At 36.9% G+C, this 22,600-nt stretch overlaps 1 protein-coding gene across 1 annotated transcript in view; it reads right to left on the reverse strand.

The window, feature by feature from the left end:
* Nucleotides 1–3,752: 3,752 nt before the first annotated feature.
* LOC138936437 (dynein beta chain, ciliary) overlaps nucleotides 3,753–22,600 on the reverse strand; it is a 30,139-nt gene continuing 11,291 nt past the window's right edge. Inside the window, exons 28-65 of the mRNA XM_070301860.1 lie at nucleotides 21,782–22,052; nucleotides 21,011–21,273; nucleotides 20,635–20,945; nucleotides 20,246–20,361; nucleotides 19,931–20,142; nucleotides 19,605–19,808; nucleotides 19,099–19,170; nucleotides 18,670–18,885; nucleotides 18,320–18,557; nucleotides 17,908–18,100; nucleotides 17,356–17,533; nucleotides 16,962–17,090; nucleotides 16,646–16,865; nucleotides 16,409–16,570; nucleotides 16,109–16,258; nucleotides 15,570–15,731; nucleotides 15,032–15,268; nucleotides 13,966–14,187; nucleotides 13,360–13,611; nucleotides 12,684–12,810; nucleotides 12,491–12,624; nucleotides 11,948–12,185; nucleotides 11,596–11,783; nucleotides 11,314–11,483; nucleotides 10,638–10,858; nucleotides 10,164–10,440; nucleotides 9,789–10,064; nucleotides 9,076–9,481; nucleotides 8,298–8,614; nucleotides 8,029–8,161; nucleotides 7,585–7,866; nucleotides 7,174–7,380; nucleotides 6,505–6,838; nucleotides 6,078–6,253; nucleotides 5,469–5,579; nucleotides 5,232–5,405; nucleotides 4,834–4,982; nucleotides 3,753–4,593 (exon numbers count right to left, since the gene is read on the reverse strand). Of these exons, the coding sequence (XP_070157961.1) occupies nucleotides 4,299–4,593; nucleotides 4,834–4,982; nucleotides 5,232–5,405; nucleotides 5,469–5,579; nucleotides 6,078–6,253; nucleotides 6,505–6,838; nucleotides 7,174–7,380; nucleotides 7,585–7,866; nucleotides 8,029–8,161; nucleotides 8,298–8,614; nucleotides 9,076–9,481; nucleotides 9,789–10,064; nucleotides 10,164–10,440; nucleotides 10,638–10,858; nucleotides 11,314–11,483; nucleotides 11,596–11,783; nucleotides 11,948–12,185; nucleotides 12,491–12,624; nucleotides 12,684–12,810; nucleotides 13,360–13,611; nucleotides 13,966–14,187; nucleotides 15,032–15,268; nucleotides 15,570–15,731; nucleotides 16,109–16,258; nucleotides 16,409–16,570; nucleotides 16,646–16,865; nucleotides 16,962–17,090; nucleotides 17,356–17,533; nucleotides 17,908–18,100; nucleotides 18,320–18,557; nucleotides 18,670–18,885; nucleotides 19,099–19,170; nucleotides 19,605–19,808; nucleotides 19,931–20,142; nucleotides 20,246–20,361; nucleotides 20,635–20,945; nucleotides 21,011–21,273; nucleotides 21,782–22,052 (8,023 nt within the window). The 3' untranslated portion in view covers nucleotides 3,753–4,298. The remainder of the gene's footprint in view (nucleotides 4,594–4,833; nucleotides 4,983–5,231; nucleotides 5,406–5,468; nucleotides 5,580–6,077; nucleotides 6,254–6,504; nucleotides 6,839–7,173; nucleotides 7,381–7,584; nucleotides 7,867–8,028; nucleotides 8,162–8,297; nucleotides 8,615–9,075; nucleotides 9,482–9,788; nucleotides 10,065–10,163; nucleotides 10,441–10,637; nucleotides 10,859–11,313; nucleotides 11,484–11,595; nucleotides 11,784–11,947; nucleotides 12,186–12,490; nucleotides 12,625–12,683; nucleotides 12,811–13,359; nucleotides 13,612–13,965; nucleotides 14,188–15,031; nucleotides 15,269–15,569; nucleotides 15,732–16,108; nucleotides 16,259–16,408; nucleotides 16,571–16,645; nucleotides 16,866–16,961; nucleotides 17,091–17,355; nucleotides 17,534–17,907; nucleotides 18,101–18,319; nucleotides 18,558–18,669; nucleotides 18,886–19,098; nucleotides 19,171–19,604; nucleotides 19,809–19,930; nucleotides 20,143–20,245; nucleotides 20,362–20,634; nucleotides 20,946–21,010; nucleotides 21,274–21,781; nucleotides 22,053–22,600) is intronic.

Consider the following 22,600-nt stretch of genomic DNA (forward strand, 5'->3'; position numbering starts at 1 on the left):
GACTCGGCTGTTTAAAATTTATCTGTTAGATTAACAGCTGTTGTGTATCCTCACATTCTCTTAACTCTCCGACTTTTGTTGCAAAAGAGCATCGGTCCTTAAATCTTTGGATATTTTTGTCTACAGTTAAAGTATTTCGATTATTTAAAAAAAAAAAAAATGCACATTGACACAAATACATTGTAAAACATATATTATATGTGTATACAGGGTGTAACAGAGCGCCCGTATGAGCAGTTTTTTTGAGGAAGCGACGCATTTTCGTGAAAAATGTTTCATGCAAAAGTTGTAGAGCTCCAAGTGGTGCATTATATAATAATATTAGTATGACTATAAATAGCACCGTCAAGATCATATAAAAATCACTTTGAATTTTTTAAATGGAATCCCCTATTGTTCGTTACATATTCTTGTAGCTTACCTCGAGAGCTTTCCAAAACACTTTTGATTAAATATTTTTTGAATTATTTTATATTTTAATCTGACATATTTTGATATATAAAATTAAATATCTCGTAAAATATTTAGTTTTCGATAATCTTACCGTAATAATTTTATATACAAAATATTTATAATGTATCTTTTTAAACAATCATTTCTTTTGTTTTTTGCACTAATTGATTTGCCTCATTATTCTCTACATAAAAGTAATTATGGTAAGATTATCGAAAACTGAAATATTTAATTTTTTATATCAAAATATATCAGATTAAAATATAAAATAACTCAAAAAGTACTTAATGAAAAAATACTTTATTATAATGTTTTGAAAAGCTCTCGAGGTAAGCTACGAGAATATGTAATGAAAAATAGGGGGTTCCATTTAAAAAATTCAAATTGATTTTTATATGACCTTGGCGGTATTATTCAAGGTCATACTAATACTATTATATAATGCGCCACTTGGAGCTCTACAACTTTTGCATGAAACATTTTTCACAAAAATGCGTTATTTCCTCAAAAAACTGCTGATACGAGCGTTCTGTTACACCCTGTATACATATAGTTTAAAAAGCATACATATAATATACTTATTTTCATTTATTTATTTATTTATTTTGAATAATCATTGATAAATAAAATAAATGAAACATAAATAAAACGTGGTTTGATACATTTATTTTGCTTATTGCTCGAAGACGATACTATACTAGAAATTATCAAATAATAATATGGTCGATGATATTTTCAGCGCCGACGATTGTGTTGTGACGTGAAAATATTTTGTGCTTCTGATACACGGATTGCATCGTCCCGACGGACACACCCGACCGACGGAAGCACGTGAATCGTGATATTTTCATGGTCAATAACTTGTGCCGTTTTTCCAAGTTAAAATATCAATGATACGTACAGGAGAGAAATTATAAGTCTATTTCGCGCACATAATTATTGTCTCCTTCACAAAGATGAATTACTCTTAATGATTTTAATAAATTTTTTAAGTTAATCTGAGGACAGTCGACTGATAATGTTGTTGACACTATGCTGATTTCAATATTATCTTATTATAAGGGAACCATATTATTTTACATCATAATTATGTGTGCGAGAGAATACGTAAATTAAATGTTCAAATGGAATAAATTTTCTTGCAATCTCAATACGCAAGTTTCTATGGGAGAAGGCAATTATATGATTGCGGCGCGTAAAAGATATCTTTCTACCGACTTACGCTTAACTTTCTATGACATATTGATACGGCATTCATGTCGGTAAAATGTAAGTTTCTCGTTATGTAAAACTTTTCATTTGATATGACTTTAATTTTGACGGGTAGAATGGTCTCTTCGGTTGAATCGGAAAGTTTCTATTTCTCAACTCGATTAGTCTTTGTTCTCTCTTGACTCCTTAATTACTACAAGCCAGTATATTTATGGGCTTATCTTGTTGTACGTAAAATCCATTTTAGACCATTTGTAATTCTGGCGTACGATATTCTGCCTGCTATTACATGTATGCTGATGTCGCGTTGTAATGAAAATAGACGTTAAGAAGGAAAAAGATATATATATATATATATTTTTTTTTTTTTTTTTTTATTACATCGAGGTAATAAATACGAGTTATATGTAAACATAACGTATATAATTATTGTATAATTAAATGTTTCCATCGACTTTCTCTTGATTTGTTATCTTATTATTACCACGTGTGTTTATATATATCTGATGAAGTGTACATTACGAGTAATAATTATGTAATGGCGGATTATCGATTGCTATAATTTATATAATCTGCAATTATCGCGTTGATTAATATTCAAAACGCTAGGACATGGATAGATGTGCTTTTAATATTATGCTTAGAAAGCATATTATTCTATCTCACGAGATCGAGAAATAACTATTGTATATCACAAGATACACGTAAGATTTTGTAACGCGTATATTAATACAGATTATTGAATTTACCAATTTATTTTTGCGCAGTTTTTATCCCTAAATATAGAACGTGTGTCCTTTTTTTCAAGGATACAATCGTAATCCTACAAATATTTACATTACAAGAGCTTTTAGATAGGATCGTATTTCGAAGTTTATAGTGAATTTATAGATCGTTTAAATTGGGCTTAGGCGTCCGAACGTATTCGAGTAGCGATCGAATGCGCGATGTCTCTCTTGATTCGTCGAATGCGACTCGAATGCGGCTTTTTCGAAGCCTCAGTCGTGTTCATCTCGCGCGTATTCGGTAGGTCCCCTATAAAATATCAGAAAGGCGCGTTTGCCCCGAAGGCGTTCTCCCGGCCGAAGACAAGTCCGGACAGTGAGCAACCGTAAAGGTCCTGGATCACTAATTTATAGCCGACCGCCGCAATACCGGTAATCTAATTAGTTTAACGATCGAAAAATATTTCCCGAATCTTTCTTAATCCGAGACAGGTAGCGCAGGCCTCGTCTGAGAACACGCCGAAGCTTATCCGCGAAAATATGCACCTCCATGAAAGTTTAATTTCCAAACAGACGAAAAAACAATGCGATTGATACGAATCGCATATCAATTCGATGCCTTATCAATGATAATACTATGACAAAGAAAGGATTATTAATCATCATTTTTTTTCGATTGCTAACGACGTACAAAAAACGCGCATGTGTTTTATAGAGAACATTATGATTTATACATAAGAAATATATTTTTACAACTCCTATTACAGAGTTATTTCCATAGCGATTTAAACGTGATAAACTATCTAGAGATGAATAAAGATCTATGGTTTGAGATACTCGTTCGCGCGTACCAAGTCTGATATAAATTTACATACAAATAATATTTATAAATTCTCGTCATAGTTGTCAATAATAACCGGATAAAGGTCCAATCGAGGGCGTATCGTTTGAAGAAGCAATATATACGCAATTGCGAGTGCGGTTACAACGTCCCGCGACAGTAGGCTTCGCTTCCGCGCTATACCTCACCGCTCGTTTCGTTATTGTCAGTTTAGGTGACTCGGTTAGGTTTCGCAAGGCGTTTCACTCGCGTGTCCAAAATTCCGCATCGCGTCGTCGCGGAAGCCGGACGGCACGCGAAACCAGATGCCTCCTCGCGAAACAGATAATTACGTCGCAGTCGATAAAGGGTGACCACTTCCTTGAAACCTCCAATCATATTGTCGTCGTGTACCGTCGTCGACTTGTCAAATAGCCGTACCGTCTAATATAATAACGCGCGAAGGTGATGTGTATGTGTTGTGGGCGCGTAAAGAAAACACCGGATGTACGAAAAGAGAGAGAGAGAGAGAGAGAGGGGGGGAGGGAGGGAGTCGTTAATATTCTTCCTACCATTGTCGAAATGTGCATTCGCCACGTTGTCACATTCATGCCGATTCTCTCAATTGACGATTTCAATTGGCGTGCGACGACACTAACGGTATATACCTTTTAGACTAAACGAGCGCGTCACATCTGCGAGCCAAGTTCCTTCCGTTCGGGAAAGAACGGAGGTTTCACTCGGGTCGAAATCGCACAATTTACAGAGCGCCGGTTACAAAGAGATGCGCGTTACAACGGACGCGTATACGCCAATCATAATTATCCGAATACGCGCATTGTAATTATCGCCGTTCCTCGACTCGACCGTAACTCGAAGAAGGTTCGACGTAATTGCGAAGAGGTCATTAACCGGGAAACCGTCCTCGTACGGCGGTGCGACTTGCCATTACGACTCGTGCGAAGAGAGAGGCATAAAAAAAATAAATAAATAAATAAATAAAAGAAGAAACTATTACGAGCGCGAAATTCGTGTGTGAACGTCGATCGGTTTCGCGAGCGCGGATGCTGGGGAGAAGAAAAGAGATCTTAAATCTGTAGGAGAATCGCGACGCCGGCCAGGATCCATTTGGTGGATTTTTCGCGGGTCTTGAGATTGAACGTCCAGATGTACGTAGGACCGCGCGTTCTAGTCCTGTAAACCGGACACTCGTACATATTCTTCGTCTCTTGCTTGTCCTGCGTGATCGCCTTGACGAATACCACCGGCATAAGAGAAAACAGCTCCTTGAGCCGACAATCCGCGATGACGCCAAACGCGACATCCCATCGCGCACCCTCCATGTACAAGCCATTCACGTATGCGCCCTCGCGCGGTGGCACCCTGATGAAAAGATTATCTCGGTATTATCGCATTGATCCGTTGACCCTTCGAGGAGAAGTCGAATTTTTCATCGCGAAAAATTTATCGCGTCGAAAATCTTAGCACGATCTATTGTAATTTAGATTTATTGTACGAAAGCGATTTTGGGTTCATAAAAGATATTAGATTTCCGAAATTTCGTATATTTCGGAAAGACCTCATCCTCTAAACTAAAAGGATCGATCTCACGTCGTCTCTTACGTAATTTCTTCCTTCTGTTTTCTGGTTACGTCGCAATGCAGACACATCTTGTCCAAGGGCCATTCGTTTTTACGGGCGGTTTGTTGCATGATGGCGGTAAGTAAGGACTGCGGATTGAAAAAACCACCCAGCCAAATCGATGACGGTAACTGTCGAAAGACGCGTTCCGCAAGAAAGAGTTAGATTAATCAAATGTAGAAAGAAAGAAAGACAAACTTTTTTTTTACCACAAAGCGAATGACGAAACAAGGTTTTCTCGAATTAATTGCAACGTTTGACAAAATTTAAATTATTTTTCCTCATGTTTGATGAAAATACAATATATAATTTTTCTTTTAATTTATAATTTGTAGTATTTCTTTTTCTTGTCGCAAAACCGCGGTCTCGTCTTTACTTACGTTAAAATCTACCGTCCAATTCGATAGTTCGGTTATTCGATTAAGCATGTCCGCGAACCAATTTGACAAACCAAGAGTGGAAGGATAGGCGCGTTTGGTCCACGACGGCGGTACAGAATCCATAAACAGATGATTCTGCAGATCCTCCATGTCTGCGCTGATCGTGAGCTCGCCCTAAAAATGAATATTTACATTTATCGCACGTTACTGCTCCCCGTATTTTGTATCTCGACTCACCTTCAAACCGAGGTCCAATTCTCTTAGAGATCTTTTCAGTTCCTTGCAAAGCGCGTTCATATGTTCGCATTCCTGGAGAGCGACGATAACGTAAGGAGTACGATCTTCCGTCTAGAAGAAACAGAAGAAAAGAGAGAGTCAAATTTTTTTGTCCATTTTATTTATCGTCATAAAAAAAAAAAAAAAAAAAAAATTGTATTATTAATATTGCTACGTGATGTTATAAAGATAGAGAAGAGAAAATTAAAGCTTGCGTTCGAAGTGGCGAAGATATAAGTCGAGGACGTAGTAAAATGCGTAATGACCGATGTTAGAAAGGGAACATTTATAGAAGCAGTTAAGACACTGTATTAAATATGACATCAGGGGAAATAATTGATAATTATTGTATAATTTCTTGATGACTTTGTGACACACAAAGTTTAAGTAAGCAATTTGATCACATTTAATTATATTAAATTATATTATTAAATTATTTTATTTGAGCGATTTTTCGCACATTATATTGAAAAATATCTTTATGCCATATTTATTTCAGTGCTCCTTGTTTTCAAAATTAGCAGATCGTTATTCTTATAACGAGTCTGGATATAATAGCCTGACATCAACCTTGCTCATCAATTCTTGTATATTATACTCTTCGGGAAGCTTGTCAAGTAAATCCTCTATCATAACCTTCACCTTGTCTTCTTTCGATAACACTCCGGTCGTTGTATCGGCGACGTCCCGCGGTTGCATCTCCCAGATTGTTCTGAATAAGTTCTCCGCCGTACTAGTGAGGAATCCTGCGCAAAACGGTAACGAGCGACTATTCATAGCGTTTTAACGCGAGTGTAAGCCGAGGGAGGGAAAAACGAGGTGAAACCGAATAGGCGTATCAAAGCAGGCATTTCTTGAATTTTTGTATAAGAGATAAAAGTCTTCGGCAAGAGATTTAAATCTTTATAATAGGCGGAGTAAACGAAATTACGACAAACGAAATTGCTGATCTCATCAAGTTTTATTTTTAACGACAAAATTGGTTGAAAAATTTTACCGATCTCCGCGTTCGGGTGAAGTCCGTACAGGACGGGGCTCTCCGTCGGCAAATAATATTCTACATATTGATGATAGCTCGTGTAATCAGTACTGGATGGCACCAGAAAACCCGGCGCTAGATATAATTCGCCCTCGACCAATTCCGGCTGTAGATACTCGAGGAGATACGTTCGACACAGCCTTCTGTCCCAATCGTCGGTTATATGACCGCCGTACATGATCTCTCCGAATAAGTAACGCAAATCCTCCCAGGGTGTCTTAGTATTGCCCTCGAGATAGTTTAACAGGACCGAAGCACTGATGGTCAAGTCGCCAACGTTGAAGGGATATAACTGTACATTAACGAGATATTAAATATATTGTAAAAGAGAATAGAGTAAATATTTATTTTTTAAGAGACGCTTCAGTATTTTTTGACACACATCCGCATATATAATAATAAATGTATATATTTATTAATTTTCTATATAAAATTCATGTGTAAGATTTTTCTTAATTTTACAATTTGCTACTAAAATTCATATTTACATATAAAAATTTAAAACTTTATTATTTGAATCGTTTTCAAATAAATGGTCTATAAAGTTGTAAAATCTTATCACGAATTATTAATTATTTAAAAGCCCGATCTAAGCTGTTATTGTTTAAGTATAGCGCGAATACCGACCTTATTCCATCCTTGGGCCCCGAACTTTCTACGCTCGGCCACAGCAGCGTGATAGTAACATAGGGCGAAGAGAATAGCTTTGAATTCTGTCTCCTTGGTACAAGATTCCAGTGTGTCCTGGCTAAAGTTGTCCAGAGCTTTGTGGATATTGGCGCGCATACCCGTCGGCGGCTCGTTGGTGATCTTTATGGCCGACTCTAGTATGCCCTTGTGCGTTTCGATCGCATTGAAATGTTATGCAAAAAATTCGGCGAAAGCAATATTCAAACGCGATGCTCGAAGAAAATGGCGAGAAAAATTTGTCGTTTTTTTAAATCTTATTTACAAATTTTTTTTTTATTTACAATAAATTTCGCACGAGAAAAAAAAAGTTCGTCGCTTCTCGGATAACTTTTCACTTTCATTTTTTACCTGCGGTATTAATGATTCGTGGGGATCGGGACTCGGTTCGGCGCTAATGTAGAGACGATAGTCCTCGTGCGACTCCTCCGAGAGTTGTTCTATCTTCTTTTCCAAACTCGGCAGCCAATTCCGTACCAAATGGATATTTTGAAGTATAACCCAGTGACCGTCGAGCGCCGAAATATCCATCGTGTTCTCCGCGACGGATTCTTGACCTTGTCCCAACGATATATTGTGGAAATTTTGCGCGTTGAACGTAAAGCCGAGCCGTCTACCAAGTTTCTCGACGTCCTACACGCGACATCGTTAATACTCGGTTAATTCGCTCTTAGTTGTGTTAAAACTATTATTAGCCTCACTAAAATATAGGTACATGCGCATCTCGAATCTTATATCCGAATATTCGAATGTGATTAAAATTAATTTTAATATTTAGGGATGTGGAAAACGTACCTTTAAAGGATCGACTCCTGGAGACAAAATGAAAAATACCGGCGTATTCGCGCTTGTCTCTTCGTATGATTGTTCGAACGGCTGCATACGGAACTGTATGAATTTTGCACCCAGTTTCTCCTCCACGAAACATCTGTGTAAATTGTTAGAGGATTAAACGAGTAGCGAGAGAACAAATACTGAGGAAATATTTAATATATACCATATATATCGCACGCATATTTATTGATTTTTATTCGAACGATCGTTCACTTTAGAGTTAATTGTACCGTATCGCGTAAACCATTCGATCTAGTCTCACGCATCTCATTATGCAAAGTCTCTGGAAGGCTGTCTTATTTTTCCATTCCTGAGGAAATTTTTCTCTCTCCGGTGTTTCCGATTCCACAAATTTCCTCCATCTTTTCGCCGCCCCGTCTATATCGCGATCTAGATTCCGGAAAGTTTCCATTCCGCTCAAATATTTGATGCCGCCCCAGGCGACGTTGCTCAAAAAGTCCACCGGGCTCGTCTGATCCGTTAAATAAGGAAATTGTACGAGAAAATCTACTTCAATCTGATCTATCTCTTTCGTTTGCAGCAGAATCTATAAATCACAGTGAAAACATTTAATACATACACGCAAGATAAATAGAGCTTCATAATATAGTTTTGCTCGTTATAAATTTTTGAAAACTAAATAGCAGAGAAATGATTTCGAGAGGTTCAAATTACGTAAAATAGAAATGCAGAATTTAAGAAATAAGATTGATTAAGATTAGAAATCGACTATCTACAAAGTAGGAAATGCGAACAAATATGCATCGTGAAAAAAATAAATATTACGAGTTCCCTCAGATGATTTTGCGATTAAGCGATTATATGATAAAGTGATTGTTGCTGAAGAATGTACATTTAACATAAATATTAATACACTGATCTTTATAAAGAAATATTTCAAAAAGAATGTATAATTCGTGTTTTTTTTTTTTTTCCCCTGAATGAGAGTTTTCTCCTTTATTGTTTATGTAAAGAAAAATCCGCATCGCATTTACGAGACGATAGTACCTGAAGAGTCAGCTGACAGAGAAATATGAGCTTGTCACTCTCGAATAGTCCTCTACTGGTGTAGGTAAAAACCAGGTACGTGACGCTGTCGATCAGACTGGCGACGCGTTTACCGAGGGTATCGACCGGTTCCGCGAATTTAATAGCATTCTGAAAGACCGTGCTGAACGCCTTGAGAGAAAATTGGTACAGCATGTTGATCTTGTTAAGATCGTTAAGGATGAAGTAGAGGAGGCTGGCCCTGGATGCCACCGGCCGGTAGGACTCTCGCGCCTCGTCTATCTTCCCAGCGGTCAGCTTCGCCTCGATCGCCTTCGCTTCGATCTCGCTCGCCGTCTTCTTCGTAGTTTCGAGATTCTCCACAAGAGCAACATCGCTTAGGATGTCGGGTCCAGCCGTCGCCAATCTGAATGAGAGACGAGACAACACGATGAGACTATACTTAATATAATTAAATGACGACAAAAATTCGTTTTCTTTTTTTTTCCTACCGTGTTAAATAGATAAAACGGAAGAAAAACTTGCTCATGACTTGAATCATGAATGTAAAGATGTAAATAAAGAATTAAAGACATTAAACAATCGTGTGCGGGTTGACCGTGTAAAAATTAAATGGAAAAATTATTAATGAATTTAATTTGATTCTTTCTCGCGCGGCATATATTTCTTTCTAAAGTCGATCGATGTGAACGACACATTATAAGATTACGTACCTGTGCAACAGATCATCTTCCAACACTTTCAATGTGATCTTGAACGTGTTTTGTTGAGTTGTGAGCTCGGCTTTGCTCGACTCCAGATCCGGACGTTCCGCTTTCACGACGGCGCCTAATAGCTGCTCCTCCAAACCGTCCTTCGTAACCGTGAAATTGATGAGCGTAGTCTGAGCTTGCATCTCCGGCTTGTAGTGAGGATTTGCCAGTTTTGTTTGCAAGATAAGACGGAAGCGCGGATCGTAATCCACCTCTTTGTCCCCGACCTTGATGGCCCTTTGTTAACGTACGTTTCGCAAGATCAATTTTGCCGGATAATTCACGTTTATCAAAACAGAAAAAAACAAACAAACATATATGTATGTATGTACGTACCTTCCTCTTTTTATTAAAACACGGCCCAGGATCGGATCTAGAACGGCGTCGACCGTTTCCATGATACTCTCCAGTAACACCACGTCTCCGTTCGCGATAGCATGTTCGATTCTGTCGAGATAATTTTTTTGAGTTAAACGTAACACCATTAATTCGTCCCCGTATGTATTCTTAATCCACTTGATTCCCTGTAATTGCGGATCTATCATCAGTGGCCATCTAGACGAATTCGTGAGTATCGTGGCATTTTCCGAGGACATCCTGTCCGTGGGTAAACCTACGTAAGGGAATATGTTTGTGGTATTTAATTTGCGAAAATCGCATAGCCGATGGAAAACATTTATTTTATATTGTTTCTTTATTTATATTTTTATGAGAGATATCATTATAAAATAGACGGAACGAATTTTCAAAATTGCGCGATTAAAATTAATGAAATAAAATAAGAGAGTGAAAATTAAACGTGCTATTTACCATCGTTATTCCACTGGGCGATCTTCGCGTCGTCGGTCATTAAAGACAACGGATCCGAGTCCGGTGTGTGCGGTATTGGCACTTGCAGGTTGTCGAGAAACGGTAACCAATGTAAATTCATGAGATCCATTCTATATTTCCTCGTAAAACATCCCATATAAGAGATGAATGCCGTGACGAGCAACACGTTGCCCGGTAGAGTAATTTCGGATTTTTTTAACCTGTTTTGTGGTATATCTCACAAATGTATTTAGAAATACGTTTGACGCGAATAATCGACGTTATCTCAATAAACGGATGTATTACTTAAAAATAAACGAATTGGATGAACAAAATTAATTAAAACAGTGAATTAAATAAGTTGTAGACAGAAGGCATATGTCATAAAATTTTTCAAGTATAAAAAAAAATTCTGTAATTGTTTCACAATAAAAAATGATAATCTGAACATTATTAATTGAAAGATATGACACGTGGTGTTTTTTAAAAAAGTAATTTCTCATCCTTCCTCTAATGATTTAATTATCAGTGTAATAGGCAAGAGATACCGTTGCATAAAACATTATTGTTACATAAATTTGTAAAATTAACTCGATATTTCGTCAGTGTGCTTCTGTTCACCCAAACAGTTCTGTTCTCTGAATTACGATTAGACAAGTAGCAAATCTATACTTACACTTCCACAGTCTCAGCCCAACGAACGTTCTCAGACGCGAGACCGTTTACCAATCGATTTGCTAAATCTATAGTGAAAGCGGTCGCTTCCGCTTCGTCTTGACATTTTTGTTTCGCGGCTAAAGCCACGTTCATCTTTTCGCTCAGAGTATCTAACATTTTTTGAAGCTCCTGAAGCACGCGTAAGCGAAGAAAATGTCAAAATACTTCTTTTTAATAAAGATACGTGCGAAATCGAAAAGAGGTTCGCGCTAGTGCGTGTAAAACCGAGAGACAAGCTCACCGCTAAACGATTCCTCAAAGAATTCAACTTCTCCATAGCGGTCCTCAATTCGGCGTTTGCCTGGGCAAGCGCGATTCTCAAAGGTTTTACGTTTTCATTGATGTAATGAAATACCATAATGTTTTTCACCCAGCTACATAATCCCGCTGCCGCTTGCGATTTTGAATACACGAAATCCGGATCGAATTCTAATCACACATACATGTAACGTATTTTATCGAACGCAATATGAATCTCTTTACTCATAGATTATATATATATATATATATTTTTTTTTAAATGCTTGGCATATATATTTGCGCCAGTATTATTTTGTATTTCTATTATAATAGTTAAAAGTATGAGCAAATACCTTTGTCATTGATATACGGCTGGATCGCTTTAACGACATCCGGATGTATATTCTCTTTATCGTAATTACGCAAATGTGACAGAAACGCGTCGATGGATCCCATTATCATTCTGCAAGATTTCCAAGATCTATCCTTCGGGATCTTTCCTTCAAACGCGAATAGAACGAGCACGGCCTGGACGACCTTTAACACCGCATCCGGCGGCGTCCCAAAAGACTTCAATTCGGTCAAGTTATTCTGTAATTAATCACGTAAAAAATTTTATATTTGCAATACATTTCAGCTGGAAAAAAAAATATCTTTTATAAAACCATGTTTTCTCTCTCTATTCCGTTACACGAGGGCACATAGTGAAAATATCGAGCTGTCAGATTTCAAAATCGAGAATTGTTTCATATACGTGCCTTTTTCCATCGCGACGCAATAAATTTTTACTTTGCTTTTTTTTTTTATATATATATATATAAAATAGCTATCGCGTGACTCGGACCACTCGTGTTTTCGGCGCTTCGATTACAATACATAAACGCGAGTTCGTTAACCTTGTTCAAAGTATCGAGCGCAGCTTCGGCCTGCCTCACCGCCGGCTCCGCGCGGGCCAGGTCTTCGTCGCAACGTCTCTGATTTTCCGACACCACCTCCTTGATCTCCGCCACTTTTGCCTCTTCCTCGGTCACTGAAATGCCGTATCGTGCTCGTTATCGGCATTATCGTTCGCGATTAACGATATCTTACCGATAGCCTTTTCCGCCTCCGCTTTTGCGTTCTCCGCACGTACTTCGGCCAATATCTTGTCGGCTATCTCGTTCTTTTTCTTCAACTCGATCTCTTGAGCGGTCAGAATGATCTTTAACTCGTCGACCTACTTCGCGAAAAGATAACTCAGAAGATGGACGTAAGAAGCGCCTGCAGCAAGCGCTTCTTGCCATCCGCCTGCCAGCCATAATCGGTTACCCCTAACGTGCTTGTAACGTATATAATATGTGCGTTATGTATGTTATATACGGAATATATAAGAGGGAAAAAAGAAAAGCACGCAGAAATACATACACATATAAGCGTAAATGATGCAGGCAAAATTTTCTATCAACAATTCTTTTCTTATTTTAATTAAAGTTAATAATGATGGAAGTTTAATATAGTTTTATTGAATATTAAATAATGTGTAAACGAAAACGAAACTAAAGTAAAATTTTAATCAGATTTTTATTTTAAATATAAATATCTAGACGAATAATTGCAAAATATTTTATACAGTCGGTTATTTTTCAGAAATTTTGGATTTTGTTAGATTTGGATGCGAGAAGAGAGAAAATCCTATATAATATTTTATGCAGGAAATATAAAAAAAAAAAAATTGAAATGTGTTATGACAATGAGTTAAATTCTGAAAAGGAAGCAGGAAATATACCTGAATGGCACAGGATGCGAGTTTCACCAATCCATCGGTGAGACGCGATATCATTGCCTTCAAATCATGCGTTTTTTCTGTTAGCAATTTCGAGTACAAAGAAATCTGTTCGAGAAATGATTTCGGCGTCGTATAATTGTATCTCCTTTCATTTTGCAAATATATCGCGGATACGTTGTTCACGCTCGTGTGAACAAAGGACATGAAGAGTGATACGGAAGTCCGATATTCGGCCGATAATTCTTTCAGCTCCTAGTACAAAGATAGGAAATTGCAATATTATATAGCTTTTTAGAAGGATATTATAAATAACATTTTAATTTTTGCATTATAACCAGATAATTAATGGATATAAATGTTGACCATTCCAAAATAACACGTCAAATTTTTATTAATTTTTTGATCAAATTAAGATAAATTTGTAACGCGGTTGTACATCTTTAAAAAATTAGACATTATTCAAAAAATAACTATAAAATAATATTAGGAAAAATTACTATATCTCATAATAAGATTATAATATATCTCATTTAAATTTATGTTAAAAGCAATTTCGACAATTTTATGATTGTTGAGAGAGATAACCACGTGTAAAATGCGTTATACCTCCAAAAACGTCGCCGACACGGATTCTAAAGCCGTTTGCGGCCAGTCCTGAAACCAGTCGATCGCGGTGCAATTTACTATTGCGGGAAACTGCCTGGCCCTTTTTCGTAGGGTCGCCCCTACCGGTGAGAAGCACAGGACGCATCTCAATTGCTTTCGCACGCGTTCGATGAAAAATTTCCAGCAGTTCGCTTTGGTGTCGATTATTCCGGTTTGCTTGACCTGCATAAAGAGTGATATTAGTTGACTAGTGATATTAGGTGTACAACTTTGCTTCCGCCGTTCTTTTTTTTCCGAAATTCGAGGCTTTATTGTAAAAAACTGGTTATACATTTATGTAAGATTCAAAGTATTGTCCACTCCCAATGATCGTGCCAATTCTTTTTGACTTTGACTCGAGTCTTCATTAAGTAGTGCCTCCAATTCTGCATCTTCGAAAACCTTCTCTCTTCCACCGCTATGCCGATCTTCGACGTGAAAATCACCGTTCTTGAAGCGTCGAAACCACTCACGACACGTTCTTTCACTAATAGCAGCTTCATCATAAGTATTTGAGAGCATTCGATGAGCCTCAGCCGCAGATTTCTTCATATTGAAGCAGAAAATTAAAACCTCCCGCAAATGACGAGAATTTGGCTCGTAAACTGACATTTTCAATCGAGAATAACTTTATGACGCGGACACTAATCGACTAATGTTTCTATGGGGTTATGTTGACAGATGCCCAAGTTTATCGCATGACATCTATGATCTATTTATTTCGACCGCTACTTACCGCTAAAGCCATCTATAGGAAAACGGCGGAAGCAAAGTTGTACACCTAATATTAATCTCCTAGTGGTTTTTTTTTTAATCTTTATCATCGAGATATCCGATTTATTTCGAAACAATTAAAAGATTGGGTATTTTTTGTATTTCCTATACTTGCGAATAATAAATATAAGCTAGAATAAAACAGTGAAATTTTGTTCCATGGGGATGTATCTGTACCTGATTATCTCAATAATGAAATAATATGAAAGAATACTGACAGTCTTATAAAATAGCGCTACATAATGTACTTTACCTCGTTGCGCACGGCATTAATGACGTTATCCACTTCGTCGTCAGTCAACAATTCCGCGATCTCCCCCGACGCCAACATATCATTCACAACGACCAAGAATCTTTCCTCAGCGACTTGTGAATCGCTCATTAAGAAAGTAATACCGATACCCTTCACGCCGGCCTTCAGGTACAACACAGCCAAGTCAGCTTTCAACTCGTTTAACGAGTAACCTTTACGCAGTTGTACTTGAAATACCTATTTTACAGTTAAAAGTTTAAATCTAACAAACTTTAGAAAATTTTAACACGCTCGTTAGAAATCTTTCCAACAATTTGGACAAAAATAATCGAGCCTTTCTTATCCGCTTCTCTCTTTTTATATCTATATTCCTTTATTTTGATCTCTATATTTAATAAATCAATTTATTAAATATAGAGATAACCGACTTGTTGATTGTCGTGATCTACTCTATCGAATATTTTCCTCGAGGCTCGAGAAGCTAGGACTTGGGCACAGAGTGGCTATGATGCCTAATCGATAAAATGGCCCCGCTTACCTCCAACGAGGAAACGAAAGAAGCTAGTCGTGACAAGGATTGTTTGCCACTACCACCTACGCCCACAAGAAGTGCATTGCCCCTTGGCGCCTCCAATATTCTATTAATACGACAGACGTGACACAGGGCGTCCTCGAATAATACTAGATTCATTGCAGACACCTATATCGAAAAAATAGAAAGTCATATCGTGCACAAAGTGATTAATTAATAATCGACACGATAATAACTACGAACGATTGAAAGAAAAGATGTTTAGAAATTTATATAAAATCTTTTTTTCTTAACTAATCTCAGATACACTTTATTTCGGTAGAACCTTGAAACATATTTATAAATATGTATTTTTAAAATATTTGTTGAAAATATGTATTTAATATGTTAAAACTACAGAAAAGGAAAAAGATATAATTTGTATAAATTTAGTAGAAAAAGAAAGCTATATAATTATTTAAAAGGAAATAAAATACAAATATGTACATTGTGTAAAAAATTGGACGCGGATTATATGAAATTATAATATTCAATCGGGATAGTACCAGCTCATTATAATTGAGCAAAGCTTCGTCAAGTAATTTTACAAGCTGGGTCCAATTCTTGACAGGTGCATACTTGGCTTCTCCGATCCCTTCCGCGAAATGACAGTATATTAACGGCTGCTCCAAACTGATTTCGTTTTCGTTCAGATCCTGATCGTCAATTAATTGAATAAAAACATTCATTATAAATAAATCAATAAGTATGTTTCACGCTCAAATGTAGCATACATTTCGGAATAGAAGTTAGTTGAGATTAATTGAAGATTTCATATGATCTCTTTATTAAACTGTTAAACATACGCGTATATTTTTTCGAAGAGCCTCGAGCAGCAGCCGATCGAACACTTTCTGATCGTCGGAGTTCACCAGTTTATCGCGATACACCCGCGTCGCTTCATGAACGTAAAGCCTGATTATGTGACTCGGAAGTGGCAAGACGTCACCGCGGGCGAACAGCATTCCCTGTGTGACATTGCATTTTTGAAAAAAAAGAAAAAAAAGGAAAAAAAATCACGGTGTCTTCCTCGCGTTTCTTACCTGAAATATATTGGTTAAATCGCGCAAATTGAAAAGATAGTGAAACTTGGCGACCGTCGGTAGGAAGGTCGAAACGATCTTATCGTGGAGATACAACGCGGTGTCTATCAGAGGACCCGTGAACGTCTGCACCGCTGGATGGAACTTCTCCCGTGGATCGGTCACGTGCTGCTCGAGGATCTGGCTGTATATCAATTTAAGTGCATCGGCTTGCGGAAAACTGGGAAACAAGCGTCAAATATACGGCACGGTACAATGATGGATATTCGCTTCTGTAATATTGCGTAAATGATCGAGATATAGGTAAAAATTTTACCTGACGGCAAACACAGCGAAGTGTCTCTGCAAGCGCGGATCTATGGTAAAACTACCCGCGGTAGGATTCATACAAGATACGTATTGCGTATTGTGAATCTCCTTTAAAGTTAGTTTTGTTCTGTCGTACCTGCAGTAAATTCATAGGAGGAATTTTATTTCTTCGTCGTTATTATTTTATTTACGTTTACTCGATTAGACGCAAAGCGTGGTAAAATTAGTAGTTTAGAAAATATATTGATCGAATAGAAAAATATATAAAAATATATATATATCTCGAATAAAAATTATAAAATGATACTTTTAAACTAAAAGATGATGGAAACTTTTAAAGAAAATCAATTTTCCATGCACTTTAGAGAAAGCAATCACAGTCAACATATTAAAGTTATTACCAATGATTGTAATCCATATGTTGCCTGATGAGAGTATGCGGTTGTACGGTCCCATAAGTGTCCACTTCCGGCATGTTCATGTCGTCTATGAAATATACCAATAGTTTCGTGCCCGGTGGCCCGTAATTATGCCCCGCTTTCCTCTCCAAATGTTTCTCGAGTATTCTCTGCAACATCTCTTCTCGAACGAAAATCAATATGATTATTGATTAAAGTGAGAGCTACGATAATTTGTAATATGATAAAATTGGCCATGTTAAATTCACAAATAAGCAAAATACATTTGTACATTGAAGAATTGTAACGCTTACAGAACGCAATCTTAAAAAAAAATGAGCATCAATATTTTCAAAATGGATTTTTTAATATTCCTAATTTTTTATACATGCAATAGGAAAAAAAAAAAAAACATTTTAAGAAAAAATTTTTAATTTTATGAAAATAGTACAAGTTACTTTGAGCATTTCGAGAAATACATGGAATGTTTATTTTTGGAGGCTCTATAAAATTCACGATACTTTAGAAAATGTTTGAATTGCCTTTCTTATTCACCTGATGTAGTGTAGAAATTGAAGGGAACATTTGCGATATTGTAATTATCTGCCAAATTTGCCAATTTGTCGGCCATGATGACACTTTTGCCGGAGCCCGCTCCACCCACTAACATTACCGGAACGCGTTTCTTTATCAACAAGTCCATGAAGAAGCGCAAACGCACCGTTTCTCCAGTTGGCACTAAAGCAGACTGCATTAAACGTTAAGTACATTTAAAAAAATGTTTAATATATATTTAAATCTGTGTGTGTGTGTGTGTTTTTTTTTAGTTTTACTCATAGAAAATGTATCGTTGCAATTGGAATATTTAATTTAGCAACAGTCTCTATAATCAAAAAATAATTATTTATGATAATTTCGTTTGTGTTATTTTTACATCCTTGCTTTAAAATAATTTAATGAATGGAACCTGAAGCGGAATATCGGACTCCAACTCGAACTGGACGACTCTCTCGGTCCAGGGTAGCAATTTTTTCGTCTCTGGTTCTATGAAATAACTGAATACGGTTTCGCCCATTGGAAACTTGATGGTTCTGAATTCATTTAGCCACCATCTGCTAAATTCTTTTCGCCAATCTATCAGCTGATCTCGAAACATCGCGGAACCGAACGCCCAAATGCAAGCGAATGCAAAATACAATTCGTACCTGAAATACGAATTGTAAACATATGAATTCCGTGAAATATTCTTTTTCGATTTGTTTTTACGTCGCGAAAGATCGCGGAGAAGATGAGAATTTTGTTCATTAATATCGTTACCATTCCTTCGGACAATCCGGCGGTACATTTTCTTTGGTCAGGAAACAATCAAGTAAGTGACAAAGCATTTGCAAATGACATATCTCTGGTAAGGGGGTGATTTTCTTAAATCTTGACTTTGTCACTTCTAGTAGAGGTGGAATATACTTTTCAAAGAGAATCGATAGATTAGCACGTTCGGAATGATCTCTTGTCTCTATCCAGCTTGCGATGAATCTGCGAATAAGTTTCTCGATTTGAAATCATTCCAAAAATTGTAATACTTATTAAACTTAATATAAATAGATTAATCGAACTACAAGCCGATGATATAAATCAAACTTTTGTCAAAGTTTAACTACGATCGAAATTTTATTCTTCGAAGCCTATTATAATATATAGAATTTTCTTTATCGCATAGTATAGTACGTGAATGTATTTATCGCTTACGGGCTCCAGCCTAAATCTTGTGGATTGATGTATAAAATCCCCGCTCTGGACACCGTCGCTGGCGTAGCTGTCCTGAAATAAAAACATGAATATTGAAGATAATTCTATAATTATCACGAATAAAAATTTTCGCGTTAAATTTTAATGTTCTGTTAATTAAAACAAAGTAAAATTAATTTTAATTTTTAATTTATTAATTTATTAATTTCAATTTAATTTATTAATTTAATTTATTAATTTTAATTTTAATTTTAATCTTTATTCGATCTTTCCTTTAAATTTAATTGAACGGCTTTGATTGATTCCTTTCGATAATTAAATATATTATTTTGTAGAAATATTAATCGTAAAATAAAATGTTTGATATATTAATCTGCCTAGGGTTGTTATTCGAAGCAATTGAAAAATATTTGTTATAAATTCACAAATATTTTTTAGAGACTTGTAATAACAAATTAAAAATTAAATGAGCTGGTAAATTGTTTAAGAATTGATTAAGACATCACCTTAAAGTTGAGATTTCGAAGAGAAGGCGCATTTGTTTGGTCAATGCAATTCTCTCGTTACTCGCCAACGTCAAGACCTTATTATCGTCCATCACAGTGTTCAATGACTCGATCCACATCGGGTCGATGTCACCATCGAACACGATCCACTTTGGATCGTTGCTGGGCATATTGGCTTGCTCCCTCATTATTATGGAGAACAACCTGTAAAAGTGGCAATAAGAATAGAAAGTCGCGGGAGAGCCTATTATCGAGCATGGCCTAATACGAGCGCATAGTGTTTTTGATCGCGTGGTTGAAAATTGACGGGTGCACTGTATTCCAACCCGTCTTTCCATTCCCTCGTCGCCGGATTAATGACACCAAATAACTCGTCGTTGGTCACTGCCTTTGGATTCAGATCGTTGTAATACGGTTTGCGCTTTTGTTTCGTATACGTTCTGTTGAGCGTTTTCCAGACTTCGGTCTTACCGGTCCCAGCGAGGCCGACGATAAAGACAGAGTGTCGAACGTGAAGCAACTCCTCCAATTGTACTACCTGAGGCGAACCGAAGAATGAAGAAGAATCTCTCTTTCCCTCTCTAGCTTCATATATATTTATCAATTGTTCAAAAGATAAATATTACATATAATGTATGTACCTTTAAAATAAATCCATCTTCTGGTTGTAGCTTTAAATCGAGAGCCGCAGATTTGACCATCATTTCGAAATCTAGCTCTCTCTTTCGCGGTACGTCCAAAGCGGGAAATAAATCCCCTGAATGAATAAAAGGAAAATTGCGATGATCACAGATACAGTATATCAACGTATCTCGGGAAATCTATATAATTTGTCTTAAAATCTATCAAATTATTTTCTATCTATAGATTATTTTATTCATTTAATATGGATTTTTTTTAAAAAGATATCGTAGATACGAATAATTTTCAATAATAACCGAATGAAATTCACTATAGCAGCGTAAAATATGCTGCGTCAGTAAGCTTTTTTGACATATTCTATTCAAATGATATTATCTTCTTTTCATACCTATTAATCCCATGAATACTGGCACATCGTCAGTCACGATTTTTGGCATATTAAAATCTCTTAAAGCTCTCATTAACACTTGCTCCTCCGGCCTTTGTCTATCGTCACGCTTTAACTTTCCAGCGACGACCAAAACTGACTTGATGGCTCTCAGACCCCAGTCGTAATGATCTTGCTTGGATAAGAGTTCACGACATAGCATATATAGAGTAATGAACTTTCTCGCTAACAATCTCGCCTCTTGAAAACCCTCGGCCACTAACATGATCTCGCAAATTAGCTCAAAATCGGGCACCACCATAGCACAGGGCCTGTCGATCAATTCCGTCCATGATTATTTAATGTTAATGCGATTATTAATTTTCGGCTCGTTTACCGGAATAGCGTCTTCAAGTTTTCGGGTAATTCCGTTCTACCGGCGTAGCCAGGATTCATCGTTATAAACATGCCAACTGTGTCCACGATATTCAGCTCCTCCCCAAAGAACAAGAATGTGTTCTTTCGATTTTTGACTCCATCCAGAACGCATTTCACTTGCACAGCGACGACCGACAAGACCTCGACGGAAATTCTATTGAATTCGTCGAAGCAACCCCATGCCCCAGTCTGCGCCAATCCTTTGTATATATTGCCGCAAGACTACGAATGTTCAAAGGAAGATGAATTGAATTTATGAATTTTATATATGGATTTTTTTATTTAACGAGAAACCGTGGTAATAGATATACCAAATATTTACGTTGAGAAAATATATTTTGTAATCTCTCGACGCGCTTCCTTCTTTTGTACGTATAAGTCAATATATTGAAAAACTCGCGCTTGTGCGCTAATGTCGCGAACATAGAAATGTATGCAGGAGAAGTTAAAAGTCACGAGAGAGATAACGAAACTCAATTTTACGCTCCGTTAAGTATAACGTAACTTGAAAGTTTAAAAGCACTTTGTGTAATATGTAATAACCGATAGTAAAGAAACGAACGTTTATTTCATAAGAACACCCGGCAAGACCGGAATCTTTTCAAATTAGACATTTCTCGCGCGAGAACCTTCGCGTAGGACGCGAGAAACGGAAGGAGGCAGAGAGGCAGAAAGAAAGAAAGAGAGAGAGAGAGAGTGTGAGTGAGAGGGGGGGGGGGGAAGACTATACTTTATAGTCCATTTGTTCGGAACAGTTGAAGACATAAACCATTTGTCCGAGGGCTCTACCGAGGTCCTTGGTCGTCTCGGTTTTCCCCGTCCCTGCGGGCCCAGCCGGTGCACCGCCCATTATCAGATGCAACGATTGCGTCAACGTAATGTAGCATCTGTCCGTCAACGGCGTAATTACTAGCCGTGGCACGTTACCCAGGTACTCGTAAGCGTATACGAAACACGCGTCGCAAATGTTGGCGAAGCAATCTTCCGATTTGTCGTTCCACCTACGGAGGCGAGAAACAATCTTTTTCAAATTTTTTTTTTTTTCTTCCTGCACACCTGCATGCGAAGAGATTAGTGTGTACACAGCACGGGAACGGAAATTCAATAAATGGATAGCCGGGGATAGAAGTTCTCAATACGAGTGTATTCTGATAATTATAATTCTTAAAATCGATAGAATATCGATATTTCTAAAATTTATTTATTCATCGATTACGTCGTAATTAGAAAGAAAGATACGAGACAAGATTACAAATATATATCATTAAATCTGATTCTGATAAAAAAAGCATTCTTTACTTATATAATCGGAAAGCAGATACATCTCTTTAGATAATAAACTGACTATGACTATATATATTATATATTTATTATGCAGAATCTCCCTGTATGTTTATCCTTTTTATAGAAGACTTATTGTTAGCATATCTTTATAAAACACTGGATTTTTTGTTTATATACAGATTTAAATGCAGAACGATATTAATACTAACGTTTGGTGAATTTTGAATTGAAAAGAATTTGATTTGTCGATATTGAAGGCTGTATA

The sequence above is a fragment of the Polyergus mexicanus genome, unplaced genomic scaffold (assembly GCF_030449975.1).
Source record: "Polyergus mexicanus isolate NDT 795.1 unplaced genomic scaffold, iyPolMexi1.0 SCAF_9, whole genome shotgun sequence".
Taxonomy (NCBI): Eukaryota; Metazoa; Arthropoda; class Insecta; order Hymenoptera; family Formicidae; genus Polyergus; species Polyergus mexicanus.